This window comes from Rhamphochromis sp. 'chilingali', assembly GCF_963969265.1.
Source record: "Rhamphochromis sp. 'chilingali' genome assembly, chromosome: 19".
In the NCBI taxonomy this organism is placed as follows: domain Eukaryota; kingdom Metazoa; phylum Chordata; class Actinopteri; order Cichliformes; family Cichlidae; genus Rhamphochromis; species Rhamphochromis sp. 'chilingali'.
In genome coordinates this window covers 10,917,830-10,938,130 of record NC_137946.1, presented here as the reverse complement: position 1 = coordinate 10,938,130, position 20,301 = coordinate 10,917,830, and the positions used below count along the sequence as shown (strand labels likewise).

The 20,301-nt window shown below is 39.4% G+C and overlaps 1 protein-coding gene across 2 annotated transcripts; it reads right to left on the bottom strand.

Moving 5' to 3' along the window:
* Positions 1-4,870: 4,870 nt before the first annotated feature.
* cnih2 (cornichon family AMPA receptor auxiliary protein 2) lies at positions 4,871-19,251 on the bottom strand. 2 transcript variants are annotated; one of them, XM_080866434.1, is made up of 7 exons: positions 19,107-19,251; positions 18,044-18,279; positions 16,058-16,126; positions 12,272-12,319; positions 8,748-8,860; positions 8,526-8,669; positions 4,871-8,400 (listed from the first exon to the last, which is right to left on the bottom strand). In XM_080866434.1, the coding sequence occupies exons 2-7, from the start codon at positions 18,122-18,124 to the stop codon at positions 8,373-8,375; spliced, it is 483 nt and encodes a 160-aa protein (XP_080722560.1). In that variant the 5' UTR covers positions 18,125-18,279; positions 19,107-19,251; the 3' UTR covers positions 4,871-8,372. The 2 variants fall into 2 exon arrangements, with proteins under 2 accessions (XP_080722560.1, XP_080722559.1); XM_080866433.1 differs by having other exon boundaries at positions 18,044-19,251.
* Positions 19,252-20,301: the final 1,050 nt, after the last annotated feature.

Below are 20,301 nucleotides of genomic sequence, written 5' to 3'. Positions count from 1 at the left end.
GCTCGGTCTGCTCTTCTGCTGCTGTAGTCCATTTGCATCAATCTGGCCCTTCTTCTCAGACTTTCCTCCACATTTTCTTCCAGAGAACTGCCGCTCGCTGGAGATTTTCTGACCGTTGTTTGCAAACCACGGAGATGGTTGTGTGGGGGAAATCAAAGCATATCAGTGGTTTCTAAAATACTCAGACCAGCCCATCTGGCACCAACAACCTTTCTTCGCCATTCTGATGCTCAGTTTGAATTTCACTAGCTCTTCTTAATCATGTCTAAATGCACTTAATTGGGGCCAAGTGATTGGTTGATGAGATATTTGTATTGATGCGCAGTTGTAGAGGTGTACCTAATGAAGTGGCCAGGGAGTGTAATTTTTAGTAGTAAAACCACAGCAGCTATTAGGAGCCACTTGCTATGAACATGTCTGTTTTTAGCTAGCTAACCTTTTAGAACCTGTTATCATCTTGTTCAAATGGATTCTCTTTCCAGGCTTCCAAGCTACAATAGCAGATGTTTGCCAAGCCTCTAGGCTTTTTAAACATTTGTTAGGCTTCATCTCTGAGCTCGCTCTGTTTCAAATTATTCTAAAGGAACAAGTACACGGCAGATATTAGTACCAGTAAATGCAATCAGAAGCTGCTGAAATGGCCTCTGTCAGCACTAAAGCAATAATTACTTCTTCTTGAGGTTTTGCATTAGAGTAGCTTCTTTTGCTGTGGAGGTGACAGGTGGCCACATTATTGCTGAACTGATGCATCACTTTGAGAAGAGGTTTTTTTGTTTAGGCAATCTCAAAATCTTTCATGACTGTGCGATGATCAGCAGTTTGGTTTTTATGGCGCTTCAATGCTTGAGCTTGTTTGTTGCCCTTTTTAAAAACAGATTGAGACGTCTATTCTATTAGGCTACGATGCAGATTCGTCTAAAAATAATGTTTGTATTATATTTGACCTATTCCATTATAAATCACCCTGCATTTACACTAGCAAATGATGTTTTTCTCACATGCAGTGAGGCGTGTGCGTACAAATGACAGAGCACTCTGCTGATGCACACCTTCGTTTTTCACCTTTTAAACCCATTTACAGTACTGTTGGCCTCTGGCCTCGCCTACACAAGCTATTTTGTGTTGTTTTTCAAATGCTAAGTGCTAATTAGGAACGGGCTTCTATACTGTGAATGCGTGTCTACATGGTGGCTAGACTCATGCTGAATTATTACATAAGCTTCTTAGCTTTTTATAGGATATGCGAATATTTGTGTGCATGTGCAGCATGTACTGTGCCTGTTGTTTTTGTTCTTTTTAAAATTTTATTACATATTTTGTTCATATGGTAATTATAAGGCTGGATTACACCACAGATACCTGTGCATGTGACACAAAATAATAACAAAATATAACTTCAAAAAGTAACTGTAGTCAACCGCAAAAAGTGTTCATACATAAACCAACGAAATGACAAATCTCACCTGGAATGTAAACTCTAGCTTTGAAGTCAGTAAGTTCAGGTGTGGCTATTACACCAAGCCGCTTCTTATTAATATATATCAGTAATAAATATGGCTGACACCTAATATAGTGGCTTATAAATTCAGATTCAGAACATTAAAAACCAGCCAAATATCTTTTATTTCCTTTTTTTTGTTGTTGTTGCAGTAGTTAGCCACACAATAAATGACAAAAGGTAATTAAACTACTTTAATCACTTAATATATGTCAGCTAGGTCTGTCACACAGGCACAGAGAGGCAAATAGTTGGTGTGTGCAGACAAATTGGCATCTTCCATGCAAACTGTGGGTGACTCCAGCAATCTGCTAATCTGATAATAACCACAGGGACCACCACAAGGTGCAGAACAGATTTCCCCTAGCGACTGCCAGCTGTCTCCAGCAACTGCTCCCCATCCTTTTGGGAAATACACTTTTTGTCCCCAGTGACCGGTCGTTGCCAAGGGGTTGCTGACCATTTTCTAGGTCAGTGTGACTGAGGACTACCAGCAAACTACTGCAATTAGCTAAATCCTAAATCCCACCTGTTTTAACTTCTGGTCAACATCATTTTGTATAATATAGTTGTTTATGGTCATTCAACCTGGAGTTCGAATGTAAATGCAATGTTTGTATTTAGCCAAGACTACTAGATATTAATGACACACCTCCATCTTTTATATACACTCTATTGTTCCAAGCATTATGTAATACAATACGATGTCTACTTTGCAAGTCATCATCACACTTGTGACTGACAAGTCTCTATACAAAATGAGTAATTAGCCCTTAGATTAGGTGTTCAGTTTTAATAAGAACTAAATGCTTAACTCTTTAAATCAGGACATCACAAACCATCTCATGGCATTATTATATTACATTGTATCAGCTCATGATTTCTTTGACATGATGCCGTGCAAACACACTGCCATCTTTAATGAATATAATGACAACTGACATATGTGGGTAAAGACTTTGTCATTCTTCACTCCCCGTAGCGCCAAATTATTCTGTAAATGCTTGTCACTTTGATTCTGTATAATCTGTGAAAAGTTGCTTTCCCTGTGTATTAATTAAATGCTATATAGATATTTCAGGTGTTAAACTACACTATCAGCATTGCAGTAGTCATCAGGGTTAAAATTAGACTGCCATTCTCATTACCAAAAGGAAAAAAAAACTCTCAGCCTGAGGGCTTCATCCATTTAAAATATTCAATTTGATCTGAAAATTGAAAATTAAAATTAGATATGAGCAGACGTGGCTGATTAAAAAGTCTGTTACAAGCGAGTAATACTCTGTTTATAAAGCGGCCTTAAACGTGACCCGGGAACTTTCAGACTCGTCTTAAAGCAGTCTCACATAACAGTGAAGAGGGGAAGACAACAGCAGCCAAGTCATGACTTTCTAAGGCCAGTTACTGAAAATGAAGTTAGTAGTTAGTTTGATGAAATTTATTTATATAAGTGAGACAGCAGCTGACAGAGTGAGTCACGCTCGTGTCTCTGTCTGGACAGACGATGCACAGTCCAAATAAAAACATAAGTGTGAACAGGTTTGACACATCCTTGGAAACAAAAAGAGACTGCTAAGACAGCACATCTGCTCCTTCCACAAACTTAGGACTTCAGAAAAAAATGCAAAAACATCATGCTAATTTTGTAATACATCCATGATATGCAGTGACAAATCTGGTTGATTGATTTTCATACATTTCATGGGGGCTTATGTCAGGAAGGGCATCCGGTGTGAAAATCCTCCAAACCAAACATGCGGAGGTACCCGCTGTGGTAACCCCTTGTGTCTAAGGGAGCAGCTGGAAGTAGCTTACGTTTTCATTTGTTGTTTTGAGTTTTCAAACATATAAAAAGGTCTCACTGCATGCGCAGAGTGTTTATGATGAATGTCAAACCAAAATCATTTTGCATTTTACAGGAATCCGAGTGTGCATTCAAAAAAGGGACAGTCAGTAACTACATATTTTTTATTCTTCTCCTTTTTTCTTTAATTTTTCTTAAATTAACCCCCACCCCCCTTAAATTTGGTGTGCACCCCTTCACCATACCTATCGTTTCCTTATGCATGCATGCCTATAGAGCCAGAATAACATGCACCAAGCTTGAATTGTATAATAATGAATGTATGTGTGTGTTTGTGCATGCACCTCCGAGCGCGCGCGTGCTTGCCAATCGTGCATGCCAATCCTGACGTTTTCAAGCCCATCAGTTGTTAGCCAGTTTCCATGGTAACGCCTGGCTGAGAGGTGCACAGACGTAGGAGAGAGGGGAAAGGAGTTGAGACAATTATGGTGGTGGAGGGTGCTGAAAAAAGGAAGAGCCCGAGATGATGAGTGTGAAACAGTGTGAATCGTGGGATGAGAGGGAACGAGAAACAGATGCATGTGCTGTGAGTGAGCGGGTTCAGTGTGTGTGTGAATGTTGTATATATGCGCGCGTGTCAGTGTCTGTGTCTTGGTGTAAGCAAGTGTCATAACTGCTTATATGAAAGTGATATGTATGTAGTGGATGTAATAAATATAAATGCACTGGGCAGTGAAGCAGTGCTGCCAGGCATGTGCACCAACTTCTATTGGATTTTTCTGTGTTTTCAGCTTCAGAGTGAGTCAACAGGAATTTCTAATACAGTTTAGTTTCCATGGTGACAGCGGAGAATGATCTGTCCTCTTCAAACAGAGGGGAAAACGCCAACTTGAAGCCTTGTTGTTTCTCTGTTTTCTGTCTGAATCATTATTTAAACAAGTGATAACCTGGCAAACCTTTCAGACTCTACAAATGAGCCCCAGAGCCAGTTTAGACCCACACTCAGTGTTTTAGGTTGTGTGTCTTTTTTCTCTCCCCCCTCTCTCTCTGAGGAATCACAACTTGTGAATTTTAAATGTTATATAGCTACAGTGACATTTTCAGAAGTGATGATGTCTCTCTGTGGAGACGAACTCTGTCAGCTTCATTTTATTATGTAATCTAATAGGCATCCAGAGCTCTATAATTTGAAATGTTAGTATTCTGAAGGTGCAGACGTTAATGAAAGGCTTTAATCCTCTCTCTGCTGCCCTCCAGTAGAAGCTTTTTCCACATCAGTATTGGTATTTAGTTATTCTGGTGCCTTTAGAGAGGTTGGCTGAATGTCTCTGGAACCACTTCTAAATGCAGCTGTTTTTCAACAGCTTCTCAATGAGGCAGTTCGTCTCCTATCCCTCAGTCTAATGCACCACTCAGTGTCCCCATCATCCTTCAGTTTTATTTTTTCTCTTCTAGCACATCTTCGGAAGAAACATCGCATTTCTGTGACAACTCTTCACAGATGGACAAATAAATTCTGACCCTCAACAGGCAGGAAATGATCGACATAGAAATGGACATTTTGGCATCGTTGTTTTATTAGAATACGGCATGGCACAGCTGTACATCATAGTGTAGCCTAATATCTATATATATAAAGTCATCCACCAAATTTACTGTAGCGTACGTTGATGAGAAATGTATAAAAGACAGATACAAATAATTATACTCAAATACAGTTTTCTAAAAGGCTTTGTTCACAGCAACTACATGACATTCAACCAAGCTGTATGTCTCCTCCCCCCTTTTTTTCCTCCTCGTGTTCCTGTGCTTTAGAAGCGATTGTCCAGACTCTACACGCTCACACTGTAGTTTTGAGGTCTCAGTGTCCTGTGATTACTTTTGACATTATTTGGAACAGCATACACCGTCTTGTCTTCAGACACACTGACAGCCTACTGAAATTGCTTCAGTGCTTGCGATTCAGATCACACAGGCAGTTTGATTTGCTCTGCGTGCCTTGATTTCAGACTTAGATAAGGCTTTGTTTATATTTATGTATGTGTATGTCCTGAACATCTACAGTGCAGCTACATTAACGACACGGGTTATTAATGGTTATAAAACATGTTTTTTTCTCCTTTAAGACTAATATATGATATATTTTTTGAAGAAATTAGGCTTCCTGTAATGTAGAGCATACTGTATGTCAGTCAATGAAGGTGATTTTAGAACTGTAAGTACGTTCTGGACACTTCATGGATTTATATTAATTATTATTAATTTCTGCTTTTCTTCCACAACCTTCCTCCCCTCATCCCAAAAAGTCACGGCAGATGGCCGCCCCTCCCTACACCTGGTTCTGCTGGAGGTTTCTTCCTGTTAAAAGGGAGTTTTTCCTTTTCACTGTCACCAAAGCGCTTGCTCACTGAGGGTCATATGATTGCTGGGATTTTCACTGTTTTCTTTTTACTATTGAAGGGTCTTTACCTTCCACCTATAAAGCACCTTGAGGCCACTGTTGTTGTGATTTTGAGCTATATAAATAAAACTGAATTGAATTGAATATTAGGAATTAAAGTCATCCTTTCCAAATTGCCAACACATTTTGTGAAAATTAACAAACCACAATTCAGCTGATGTGAGTATTCCAGTTGTAGCAAAGGCTTGGTACATTTCGTTCCCCCCAGTGTTTCAGCTTGACAAATGTGCATGGGGCTAATGTTTTATGAATCTGATAAACACAGTGCTGTTGCCGGAAAAAGTGCTGATGCAAAAATGTTTCTTTCTATAAGAAATATTGCATTTATTCCTGTTTTGAGGGACATTTGCTAAAACTACAGTGAAAAATATAGGCTTGTGGCTAAGTAATACAGGCAGGGCAAGAAAGCGTGAAATGCTGATGTACACAAACATTTGTATTGAATTTGCTGAGCTTAGCAAAACAGCCTCAAGCACTGGTATACAGTGCAGTGTGGGCGTTTTCTAAGGAAAACATAGTTTTCATTAGAAATAAATTTCATATATTGCTAACACACACTGGAAAATTATACTGTTACTTTTATCACTGATCGAATGATCAGGGAGTTTTTACTTCCCACTGTTGCCAAGTGCTTGCTCATAGGGGGTCGTTTGATTGTTGGGGTTTTGTTTCTATTATTGTAGGGTCTTTACTTTGTAATATAAATGTGACTTCTTGTGATTTTGTGCTATCAAAATAAAATGTAATTAAATTTATTTAAACAGATCTACTATTTAATTATTGGATAAATGTCATGACAGTTTGTCAATTTTTGCTGTGAATCCTTCTACGTAACAAGAACTTCAGTAGGCTGCAGCAGCTGAGACCATTATTTTAAGTGGGCATTCCTTGACAGTAAGACGTGGTTAGTCAGGGCTGGGGGCAAGGTAACTGATTACAGCCAGCCATGTCTAGCAGCTGAGAAATGCCCACCCGTGTTCTCCGGAGACTCCTTACCTCATTTTTTCCTATCTGAGCCCACAGTTTGTCTATCAAACACCACCATTTAGTACACCTGGAGTTGGTGTATGGCAAATATCACAGCTTGTTCTCAGGCCCCCAGAGTTTCTGTTTTCCTACTGATATCACACATCTGAACCATCACTTATCTGCAAACAGATCCATCTAATGAACACATGGCGGCAAAGGCCAGCCGAGGAAAGGCTTTACTGTTTATAAATCTTGGTCATCAGCAAGATTGTGTGTCTCTTACGTCTGTTGCCTTTGCAGCTGTATGTTTGTCGATGTATTGCGATGCTGTCGTTGCACTCCTTAAACAGCTGAAACACTGTCATAGAGTCGTTATTGTCTCATCTGCCACTTTTGTCCCACTCACTGTTACAAACACTGAATAACACTGGATCGATATGTCTCATGACTCAATTTACATTGCTAGATTACTGTTATTAATTGCTTTTTTGTACATGAGATGACTATGCTATGCTATTCTACCTCGAATCAGAGAAGAGTTGCTGTGCTAAAATGGCTATAGTATAAATGCAGATGAATAAGAGTAAACATCACTGGAAAGAGGAATAAGGTGCTTCCTGCACACTAAAAAACACAACAAAACTAAAGTTTTTTTTCTTTTTTCTTTTTTTTGAGGAAAAACAATATTGTGCCAAAAAAATAATGTGCCAAAGAAAGTAGAATTAAAGATAAGGTTTGAGAGCACAAAATACTGCAACTACTTTCTAGTCTCATCATTTTTCTTTTGACCTTGATTTTATATTTGGCACAATGATTTTCAGCGGTAACATTTTGGCATGTTTGAGCTGAACGCTCTTTGGAAAGCATGAACCTAGCATATAGCGTAAAATATGCCCTCTGGACACACCTATTTTGAATGCACATCACAAGCATTGACCCTTAAAGTCAAACTTATTTAAGTCAACCCTGGATAATTCCTTGCTTTTTTCTCATTTCATTTTATTTTCTTTTTACCAATGTCTGATTTGACTTTGCATTTGGCAGAGACTGGCATCAGGCAAATCTTTATCCTCTGTCCTGGTTAAAGGTGTCTGTGCAGACTCCAGCTCATGCCAGGTTCGTTAAACCTCTTACACTGCTAACCCATTTCCTGCAACACGATCAGAGTAACGGTTTGATGTCAGAGTTTCCATATGCAAAACAATCCTGCTTTTAGTACATTGTCAAAGTCAAAGAATACAGACATAATTTTTCATTTTCCAGTCCCCAAGTGTTTGGAGATTCACAGTGAGTTGAGCGACTGGATTATTAAGAGCAGCGTGGGGAAAATCCAGCCCTTCAGAAATATTGTTAAATTGTATAATGGGTCAAAGGCAACACAAACACCTGCGTTTCAGTCCTTCAAGATTTCATCCGGTTGTCCGACGGCAGTATCGGGTGTACAATGATACAATCGAAAAGAGGCTTTTTCGAAAAAATTCACATTCACTCAAATTGTTCTTCGTGCTTAGTCCAAGGTTAGACTTCCAAAGCCCAAAGCCAGAAAGGTCAGAATACATGGAGAAAGTAAAGGTTTGTGTCTCCGTTTGTTCTCCAATTTTTCTTTTACAGTTATTTTATTTCTTCATCTCTCCTGTTTGTTAGAAGCTCACCAAGGCGTAGACCATACTACAAGAAATAGTGTAGGATGATAAATTAAAATTAATTTTACAAATTTATGAATCGTAACACACGTCTAAGGATTCCTTGAAGTGTCATTATGAAATGAGAAACATTGTAAATCTCCCACTTACCTGTAGAGATAATAGAAAAATGAGAGAAGATAAAAGCCCAGCTTACACCAGGACTCTTTCTGACAGTAGTTGAGAATGTCGGCGTTCATCACGCTGACAGGATCATACATGACCTCTGAGCCATCAGCGGGCCGATGAAAAAACCTGAAAAAAGCAGGAGGTTTGGCTCACTCACCCATCAGACCAACACAAACTAGTTACACATCTGCTGTGGGACCATACCTCCACAGATGGTAGAAGAGCAGCGGGATATTTAGGCCAAGTGTGACCCACTCTCCAGCACACATGAACATCAGGCAGAAGAGACCGTGGATGGAGTACTCTGGTACCACCAACTAATAAGAAATATAAGAAGGACGGAAACTGAAATGATTAAGTGATAACACTCCAACAACTCTTTAGAAAACACTGATGTGATAGAATTACAGTGTACAAGACCACACTGCAGGGCAAACACTTTCACACGGAAGGTGTTGCTGTTAGTCAGGGCTAGCTGCTGTTACGGGTGCAAATATATGTTCACTTGCATGTGGACTCTTTTTTATACATTAGTAGAAGGTGATGTAAGTTGCTGACCTTTTTTTCTTGTGATGTAAAGTCTAGCGTTTGGTTGTTAAAATACTATTTGGGAAAATCTGAGATGGGGTTAAGACTCAAGATGGCAACAGGATAGCAACAAAGATGATAAAACTACATTTACTGTGAAAGGACAAAAACTTTTGGGGGGCAACTTGAGGGCAGCAGAAACAAGCTCTGAACACTTACTTATCAACATTTTAGTGTTTCATGCTGGGCAGGGAGTGTGTTACCACTTTTCAGAACTTTTCTCTGAAAATAGCTGCCTGTAGCAGCCAAAAGCAGTGCAATGAGAGCACTGAGAATGAACCGACGCTGTAATGTCTAGGCTAAATGAGGCCAGCTTGCAAGCACCAGAAAGTTCCTTAAGTGGCCACTTGAAAGTTGTTCTACAAGTCAGTGAGTAACCATATAATCCTACGTTAAAGAGCTTTCTTGTTCCAAAAAAGAGTTTTGGTTGCTATAACTAATATACCCCTACAAAATGACTACAGGAGGTGAATTTTTCTTTATTTGGCTTTTCACCTTAAATCTTTTAAGCTTTCACCTGCGCTAATTCAGACGTCAGACTCGGGCTTCAGTGTGCGGGAACATTTTAATAGAACTGTTTTACAGATAATGCTGTGGCTTTGTACTTCAGTTTTGGTGAGTGAAATTCTAGTATTTCATATTTGTTAGAAGGTTTGTGTATCTGTGTTTCTCATTTTAACTCATACAGTCTGTGGATGTGCCTTGCTAACCGTGCTAACAAGCTAGCATGGTTAGCCCCACCAGTAACCCCTAGTAGGCTTCTTGGTAGTGATGTGTGATACCACTGATTTCCTTTCCGATCCGATACAAAGTAATATTCAGGGTGGTATCGACGATACTGATCCGATACCGATACTTTGTACAAAAACTTATTTTATTTATTGTAGCTCAAATTATAGCGTCATAATGATTACAGGACATCAGAGTACTCGTTTCCAACAATGCTTAGTTTTAATATTACTCTTATTTCTCTTTCTGGGTCGCAAAAAAACTTTTAACATATTTTCAGGTGAGAATGTAGCTGTGTAAACTTCAAATATCTGAGCCCATCGACACATTGTTTTCAAACCCCTGCGGTCTTTCGCTACTCGGGTTAAACATGATATATAAGTCACTTAGATAACTTAAAAATGTTATTGTTTGGCTTTTTCAGTGTTTTATTTGTTTGTGAGTAAATCAGTTTGGCTGAGATTAAAGTTATTAGATTAGATTAAATAAAATGTAACTTTATTAATCCCTCAGGAGGGTTCCTCGGGGTTTTCACACAGCTGAATAAACGTCAAACAGAAAACTGATTAAACAGAAGTGTGAGACGGTCGAGAGTTTACGCCAGTGCCCGGTTATATTTTAGATAGCAAGGAGCAGACGGCAGTTTCACTCCACCGAGGGAGCTCGTGCCGTACTACCTGGCTTTCTTTAGACCGCGAAGGCCGGGCCCTCAGGTGGAAGCAGCCTCTGAATTTGGACACCCCCACTGTTTCCGGACATTTAACGTATTTTATCCGATAAATAAACACTGTAAAATGTATTTATCCCCCCAATAGCCTTTGTCTCCCTAGTGTGGCCACAACACCTCACGTTTTTGCCACATGTATCGCAAACCACGTCTCAGTTTTTGTGGAGGTAAAATAGGTTCGCACATGACTCCAATTACGCTCAGCCATTGTTGTGAGTGCGCACGCCAAGGGGCTGCAAGACAGACAGCCTATTTCGCAAATGACTATGAAAGGCGGAAGAGGAAGTAGTTCCTTTGAGTGTAGACAATCCGAATGTTATAGTTTCTTTCCACTGTGTTCCTGTTAATGATAAACTACAAATTTACCCTAAATTACTAAAATATCGATATTTTAATGTGAGAATCGATTCTAGAACATAAATGACTGGTATCGGAGGAATTGATATTTCAGGATCGATCCGCACATCACTACTTCTTGGTTGTGGGGTGACCTGCCTGCAGCATTCAGGGTAGTTTTGCCAGTGTCTTCTTTTAGTGTTTTACTGCTAAAGACCTGTTTCTTGCAAATTTTATTATAACATTTTTATCTTTAAGATTCTTAGCTTAACACCAAGTTTTGTTTTAACTTTTAATTATGTTCATTTCAATTTATTCTTTACACATTATCGCTTTTATAAAGTCTTGCATGGTCTATTTTAAGTGATTAATAGTTTAATTTTTATAAAAATCTATTGTTTGTTTATTCTGTTTTTGGGAAGTACTTTGTAGTGCTATACAAATGAACCTTATTTAATGTGAACTTAATGTAATAAGAACTATCACATCACATACACGTAGCAATTTGATCTCGATGCTAGTTCAAAAATATGGCTGCAAAATAACAACTTACATTTCTTTGACTGACATCATAACCCTTAGCTGGCTCCATCAATCATTACAATCTGTTTCAATATTATTTGAATATTTTTAGTGGAACCAATTTCAGCAGTGATTGGTTGGAGCAAATATCACTAATACATATGTAGTCTAATTACCACGCTAGATTAAACCTGTGTAGCAGTTAAGGGTAATTGAAATTATATTTCCACTGCAGCAATAAGAGTTCCTTTTCAATAACATGGTGGTATTGTAATTATGCATCAGTGGCATTTTATTTTCTTGCACTGAGCAGCTATATAAAGAAAAACGTAAAAAAAACCCGAGAAAATGGTAACAATTTGAACCCAGGGCAAACCTTCTCAGAAAATGCTCTTTACTACATTAGCATATAGACCCTAATACTACAATTAGTAGTAGTAGTAGTATTAAATTAAACTCTTGTAATTTTATATATTTTTATTTATTTATCCATTAACTTTGAATCAAAAAAACCCAATGGCACTGGCCATCTTCAAGCACAAGCATGTTTAAAATGGCCTCCACAGTGTGTGATCTTTCACGGACACAAAGTTCTTTTTCTGAAAGCCTTGAAATAAAAAGCTGACAACATCTGGGCTGTATCAGTGCTCTCCATCACTGTGTGCCTGTAAAGAGGTAATGGCGTGTTGTGGGGACGGGCTACATGTGAAATGAATCAGTGTGTGTCATGGTCCTCACAATGAAAAAAGACAAACGGTCATGGCTCTGTGAAGCCCCTCTGCTTTAGTCATCCACCACCAGCAGATGAAAAACAGCTATTACTCACCCTGCGAAGCAGGTTGCAGATCCTTTCAATGTTGAGAATCCTTTCTCTCTGTGGCGAGGATATAAAGAAAGTCCGGTCAACAATATTACTGTCAATGCCTAACAGAAATAGCTGTCTCATAGCAGAAACAATAGACGATCATAGACTGGAGTGAATATTTATTATTATTATTTTGGAGGATTTTTTAAACTGGACAGATATTAAATATAGTGATAAAATCTAAAAACTGGACCTGATGGCTAGTTTTATGTTAGCATTCCTGCTTAAATATCAGTATTATGGGTATAGTGATACTGTAATATGCAGCTGTATATTACATTAGATCACCAGGCCAACAATAGTACCATGGAAAAATACACTTACCAACTGATAGTAATTAATTAACTACCTTCTTTTTTAAAAAACTAAAACTCCCGAGTTTGTTTTCATCATACGTCTAAAATACATATTTTTACACTTTGGTGCAGTTTTATCATAGATCTGTTTTTTAAATTTTTATTTAAGTTAGTTTCCAGAGTGAGTTTGCTCATTTCACTTTAGTTTCTATTGTTTAATAATTTTAAGTTTAATACAGTTTTTCGGTTCTTTTTTTTAGCCGCAGCTTTTTGTTGTTATACATGTGGTGTCTGTCAGAAGTTCAACACAATACGATACAAAACAGTATTACAATATTAAAATACACAGACCCACACACACAGTTGCGTAGACATCCCTGTTCTAATAAACACACACACGCAAGTACTTCTTCATTCTGGTATTGTTGGTTAATTTGACCAAAATGATACATTCATATGGATTTTTTTAGTGTATTTTAGTTTTATTTATTTATTTATTTTTGTTTTTTAGGCCAGTCTTTTATTTTTATTTATAATAACCTTGGTTTGGTGCAGACAGGACTTTTCATTTGGCTGTGGACTATAAGGCCATAACCATGATCTGGGCACATACAACAGGTACAACTTTTGCATGAAATATGAGTTAAATATAGGTTTTATTAATGACACTAGTGACAGTCCTGATCTAGAGCCTTAATGAATGTCATTAATCATACCTGTGCCCACCTATGGCAGAAATCAGACTTGTTATTTTTTATGAAATTTGAGAAACACAAACTGTATATTATACTTGAATAAATTCATTTTCAGTTAATAATAATAATAAAATACTTACAATGGTGTTGATTTGTTTTTCATTTATGTGGCTGAAACCTATTTGAGAAGCAAATCTCATATTGCAGGGAAAAAACCCTGTGCACACATCTCCCACCTTATCTTGTAAAGCTATCAGCTCGGAGTCTCTGAGCCATTATAGAAAGCTCAATTATCAGTTTTAAAATTAAAGCCATCTGTCTTTGAGTACATGAGCCTGACATCAGATATTCAGCTCATGCAGATGTTTTCTTTGGTTGTCCATTGATTAGTCAGCAAGGCAAATTAGATGTTTTGCTCTACTTCATTTGCCCCGTTTATCTGTTTCCATCAACAGAAAGTTATTGCTTTATTGTGTAACCATAATGTCTATAGTCAGATAATTATCACAGGGCTGTTAATTTGCTTGGCTTCATTTATTTTGTTAAATATAATACATCAAGTGGATAAGCATGTCTAGTCATTCTGACATATTGAGGCATCTATCTTGGCTACCAACCGGTGATATCGGCTTAGTGTAGCTGGAGCAACATCCAGCTTTTATGAGTCTGTGGACATAAATTAAAACTGGTGACCTGAAAGGGAAAAGTGGATTTTGCCCTGAATTAGACACAGGCACTCTACCTTCACTGTTGTTAGTATGCTCAGTGTAATTTCCTGCCTTCTTTCTTTCTTTCGTTCTTTCTTTCTAGTCCTTCCTCCACAGTGCTGTTATTTAAGGAGCGAAAGTGCCAGCCTAGCTTCTGTGCATCATATGGTTTATTGTTGTCGGTGTAAATCATTGCGCTGCTCAGATTTTACAGCTCGTAGCCTCCCCGAGGTGGCCCTATTTGTGTCAGGTCATCCAATTTGCTCTGAATATTTAATAGTTCCAATAAAGAAACATGACTGAGGATGTTAATCAAAGGCAGCGGAGACATTTCACAATATACACAATATACAGAAGAGATAAAGGAGCAACAATTACAGGGCAAAGAGTGCTGTAGTTAGATTGGTAATCTAATTAAGCCGTTATTATCAGAGACGCAAATGAGTGATCTCCCTGACAATCTGCCTCATAACTTTTCTAGAGCTACTGGCATAAAAGGAGGCCTGAAAAGGAATAAATTTTACCACTATGATGTGTTTAATTTTGTTGTTTTAACGGGGGAAGTAGCCATAGAAGGGCTCTTTATGGATGGGGTGGTTCTCCCTCTGAGTGTTACTGTGATTAAAGGCTTTACGCAGAAACCTGATTCAAAAACAGATGTCTAGCTTCTTCCGCTCTGTCTTTCTATCATTTCTTTCTCTCTCTTCCCGACAAATATTGACTGCTTTTGTCCTTTTTTGTACACAACCGCACTCTAGTGAACATGTGTTGCTCTCAGCTAACCACAAATATAATTGCTGTTTATCTTCCATGGCTGTTGCCTTCGCTTGTCTTCTGTTTGTGCAGCTTATTGATTTTGGGGAGAGACCGGCAGTGTCGCGTCCTGCCAGATCCAGTTATTTCTGAACACATTTGAAACGGTGACATCAGACAGCGTGTTTAGGTTGTCACCAGTCCTACAGAGTGGCCTCAATACTTATCTCACTGCTGTGAAACCAGAAAAGTTCTAATGGGGATTGTTTGTCAGACAGCTCTCCATCGTTGTCCCGAGGAAAGTAAAAGATCCACTGTGGCTTTTGTGCTCCATTGTATTTGACTGCATTATAATTTACAGGTGTTGCAGTTATTGTGTCCACCCCCTTGTAGCTGGCATTCCTTCACACTCCTACAGTCTGCTTTCACAGTTTCCTCTCCCACTCCTCATCACTCTCACTTTGCAGTTCAGATGCAGGTTCACATGATTGCTAGAACATTAGCTATCCTGTGAAAACGATAATCACAGCTGCTGTTAACTTGCTAAGCGAATAATAGCTCGAACTACTGACTCATGATAATGTTATTTCATCTTCAGAAGAAAACTTATACATACTGTAAGCAAACAGCTCTGCAACATGAGAGGATAAATAGTTGCGCTAACTTTCAATCAGCAATTATTTATCTGTCACTTTGGATCGAGTGAATGCGTTTGTTCTCGTTACGGTAAGGTGAAAACTCCAAATTGCACTCCTATTGTGGCGACACTACAGTATCTCATTGTCTAAAAAGCAACTTCATTTGCATGAATCTCTGTAACTGATTAAGCCAACGAGCCGTGGTCTTTGTAGGAGGCTGATTGCTTCAATCTGCATACAAATGAGCATTCAGGGAAACACTGCCTGGGTGTTACTGTAGCAATCACCTGGAAGCTTGGATTAGTGTTTTCAAAGTAGGGCAAATATTTGATTTAGAAATATTAATGAATAAGGCTAAATGTAGCCGAATTAAATATATGAAAGCTTTCGCTCCAAAAACCCCAAACTCTCATTTACATAACATGATGATTTCATTTTTTTTGGTGATTGCAGGCTTGGAAAAAAGCGTTTGCTGTGTTTATTTATGAAATGAACGTGAAACTTTGTGAACTGTGCTCGGAAAATATGCAGCATAGGCAATATTTGGGGGGCAAAACCTTAAATGTATAGTCTCCTTGAAAGTACAAAGAAGGGATTTCTCTGTGTGCACATGAAGGTTTGATCATTCTTGCAAGAAGTGAAACAGCAGGGTTCTTACCGCTCTGGTGGGATTGCTCTGATCGATGGGGTTTTTGAAGTCTGTGCGAAGCTCATCAAACGCAATGATCTGAAAAAAATAATAAAATAAAATAATAATATTGGACACGTGAGCTTGTTTTTGTTTCACCACCACTACGCTGCAACTGTAATGCAAATGTAGCTGTTGTCTTCTCGCCACTCGTAAATTTGGTTCGGCTGAGTCGGCTGAACACTGTTGCGATCCCTACATCCACAGCTGCAGCTGCTTTCAGATCACTTTGAGTACATATGGTGAGTTAGTGGCATATGTAAATGCAGACATTTGCTATTGCCCTTTATGCTGTTAGGAAGGTCATGTTGTGTTGACATCATGTGTGATTATGTAGTAGTGCTTGTGCTAAAGGATTTTTGATTGAAATTTGTCCCTGAATAAGAACAGCTTGGATGGTTAATTCACCCCATACAGCTTTGCATTATCCAATTCCTGTAAAAAAAAAACTATGAAAAGCTGCAGGAGTAGATAAATGCATTGCACTAAGAAATTACATAAGGGTTGATTCTTACGTTGAGACCAGTAATTAAGTTCACATTGGAAGATTAATATTAAGACACAAATGCCAGGAGTCGTCCAAGAAGTGCTTGAGAAATTTAAAATGCAAGAAGCTCTTTGACTGAGCATTTTTTAGCTGGGTTGATATTTAAGAGCATTGCGGTACATTTCTGGTACATACACTGTCTTGAGTGTCTCTCTGCATATTGAAATATAATATACTGAGGGCACTTGTTCAGATACACCAATACACTCTAACTGCCTCCAGTGAGGCGAGTATAAGTGACAATTATTCTCACTAGCTCCCTGATTAATAGCTCTATAAAAACACGAATAATTCGGAGTGTAAAGGCCACCTGCTGTGCTTATCATCGGCTCAGGTTTTAAAGAGCTAAGCTTCCCTTTGACGGCTCATTGAAAAGCCATAACAAGCAGACATCATTTGCAGAAAAGTGAACATCAGCAGTGACTGATGGCACGAAGGGGAGAGCACCTTCCACATACTGTACGAGCCTATATGGCTCGCCCTCGTCTTCGTTCACAATTAGCTCTGTTGTAAACAGATGCAGTTTCCATGGCGACATGATGAGCCCCTCAGTGGGCACCATGGTTACTATACCAGTGAACCGAGGTTCTGATTGGTCGACGGCCACATACAGTTGGGGTGCTGTGCCCGTGGGTGGAAGCAGACTGGGGGAAGGGGTGAACAAAATCATAGGTTGATAAGCGTTTCGGTCACATGCTCGAAAGCCGAGCCAGACGCAGGCTTCTCGCTGTCTCTTTCATACACAGACACACTCACTGAGTCATATGTAGTCTCACCCACTTAGTCAATTGGTACGTTAGTCATTTCAAGTCCTATATTCATAATGATGCGTTTTTGTGCTTCGCCGTGTTCCTGCCTCCACGGAGGGAATGTTAAAGGTGAGAGATCAAAGCTGCGGTGTTTGTTGAGTCTGTGTAACAGGCAAACCGAGTGCACTGGTCTCCAGCGATAGCTGTGCAAATTCCACTGAAAATGCCTGCGGGCAGACAGATTCACAACAGTCTGGTGGTGAGATTTATGATCACTGTGTTTTGCTGACTGTCTGTACTCATTATCTGGAGTTTGCTGAAGCCCGAACGGCTTACGTGGAAATGTTTATCATCAGTTCTCTGGGATCATAAGTTGCTTTTATGTGGAGGGATGAAGCCAGCAGGAATCTGTGCTTTTTGTCAAAGTGTCATCGGGTGGCTCTTAGGAGATCATTTGAAGTGTCTGATAAGTACAATTACACCTTTAATGCATATCATTATCTCTAGAGGGGCTGAAGTGTGTATGTTATGTTGCCAGCAGCTCTGTACACCTGTGTGTAGGCGGCCGCGCTAGTCTGCCTGTGTGGGATGCTACAGTGAGGATGCTGCAGGCCCTACGTGTGTCAGTCTTAGTTCTGGTGTGTTCACCGTGCCACTCACCTGCCATATGACAAAGAAGATGAGAGCTGCACACAGTACCAAGGTGAGCATGTAGCAGAAGGCCGCAAAGGTGAACGCCATGGCTGCACCAGCCAGCCTGACAAGGACACGGGTGAAGGGAGAGAAAGGAAACTGGTTCCCTGCTCTCTGCCTCTCTCTGGCTACTGGTCACTCCCCCTCCTCCTTTTACTGTGGTAGAGGCTATTGTTGGTTTCCCCCTTTGATGCAAGCTGAGTCTATATTGTCCAGGTGGGTAAAGCACTCAGTTTTAGAAACAATCAATAATCAGCTGACGTCGCAGCTCCACTGCTTACTTGCTTTCTGTCTTTGTCTCTTCTTGTAAATCTGACAGCAGGACAGCTCCTTCCTTGCTTTGATCTAGGAAGCACTTGTGTGTCTGTTCACAGCCACAGTAGTCTGCCGCTGGCCCAGTGCTCCTCTTTTCAGTCTCTGACAGGGAAAATGTCTGTCTCCTCCTTGTCCTTCCTGCAGTTTCTCTTTAGAGAAAGCCTACACATCATGTTTTTTTTTTCTTTTTTGTTTTTACTGACGAACCACCAAGAGTCTGACTGACACGCCGACAACAGAAGCACAGGTTACTAGTCGATACTAAGAGCAGTAAAAACAGCGAGAATTATTGTCCCAGTCGGTTATGGCTTTTTGTAGTTTTTGTAGTTTGTTGTATGGCTTTCTGTTCATCTGTTGCTCCGGGATCCAGAACAATTAATGACGCATATATTTCCATATCATAGTTAACAGGTTTACATCTGTGAGTTATTATTTACAGAGTCTTTACTTATAATGATGGCTAAACTGCTGAGTAATTATTTACATCCTAGCTGAGATTCAAGGTATTGCTTTGCATGTTACACAGTTATATTCTGACAAAGCAAATCACAACTTGCCACTGCTGATTTCACAAAGTGAGAAGGGTGAATCACTGAGGCAGCAGATATTCTAATTGAATCGAAAGATTAGTTAGCACTTCAAGAGGGCTTAGAGATGCGACATCACGATACATTATTGATAGTTTCAGTTAGCATGGATCGACATCTTGACTGACCTTAATATCGAGTAGCGAATACCTGTGCCTGGTAGGAGACGTGTCTGCATCTGAACAGTCCACTCTTTCCTCTTCTCTGTCAATTTGGGTCGACACCATGTCAGAACTGTCTGCTCTGCATGTTTGTCTCAAGCGCATCCCTCAGTTATCTAGCAGGGAAATATTTACACAGAAGCCTGCAGAGTGTCTACATGTTGAAACCCATTCGTGCTGATTTAAAAGAAAAATAAAGCGCTTCTGTTCTTAAGTAAAAAAAAAATCTCCACAGCCCTCAGGAGTCATAAGTTAGTCCACCTTACTATCATCTCTCCTGCTCCTCGTGTACCCTGCTTTCTTTTTCCTTTCTTTCTTTCTTCTTTAACTCCCCCTTCTTTTCATCCCTTTCAAAGATTTTGAAAACAGACCTGAATGTTCTTCCTGAGTCTACTGTCTCTGGCTGTCTCTTCCTCTATTTCTTAGACTGCGAGAGAAATATTTCCATCACGGTTGATGTTATAACGGTCAGCCAATAGCATCGCTCTGTCTCCCTCCCGCTCTTGTTTGCTCTCCCCTCTGCCTTTCTCTCTTCCTCTCTGTCTGTCAGACTCCCCCTCTCTTGCATTTATACATTTCCATAATCCCTTGTTCCCGTGAGACTGATGAGGGGGCAGGGAAGGCTGCAAATGTCTGGTGTGCCCCCCCCCCCCCCCTTCCTTATTAGCCCCTTTCGCCCAAGCTTTCAGTCATCTGTCATGCCATAAAATATAGCTCTGTCTGTTACAGGGTGTTGTTCTCAGTCATTTGTCATTTCCTTCAATTCTCTCAGTGCATTCATTAAATACCTCAATCTCACTTTTTGATTATTCTCTCACTCTATTAATGAACAGAATCCACTAGTGCCACCTAATGTAAGTGTTGATACTCGTATTATTTGTGTGGCCAATGTAGGCTTATTCAGAAAAGTAATTCCTCTGTTAGAGGGATCTATGCCATGGCCCAACCTTTTTTAGCTGCCCCACATTAACAGTGTTGGTATTTATCTTTTATGTTTCTGTGATGGTTACTCCTCCAGTCAGCGTAGGCTCTTTCATCAATATGATATTTTTAATGCTTGTATATAACTATTCTATCCATGAATGTTCAAATTCACTATTTTATTAAAGAACAATTTAATAAAAAACTAGAAAGGCACATTATTTTTGATTAAGAGGCCAAA

What these genes read in the sequence shown, in the direction of transcription:
- cnih2 (XM_080866433.1), bottom strand. Translation starts at nt 18,124, where the DNA reads ATGGCGTTCACCTTTGCGGCCTTCTGCTACATGCTCACCTTGGTACTG. An exon ending in TCTGCAACCTGCTTCGCAGG is followed by an intron (nt 8,861 to 12,271) that starts GTGAGTAATAGC and finishes ATTTCTTATTAG; the next exon opens with TTGGTGGTACCAGAGTACTC. An exon ending in TTTTTCTATTATCTCTACAG is followed by an intron (nt 8,401 to 8,525) that starts GTAAGTGGGAGA and finishes TATTTCTTGTAG; the next exon opens with TATGGTCTACGCCTTGGTGA.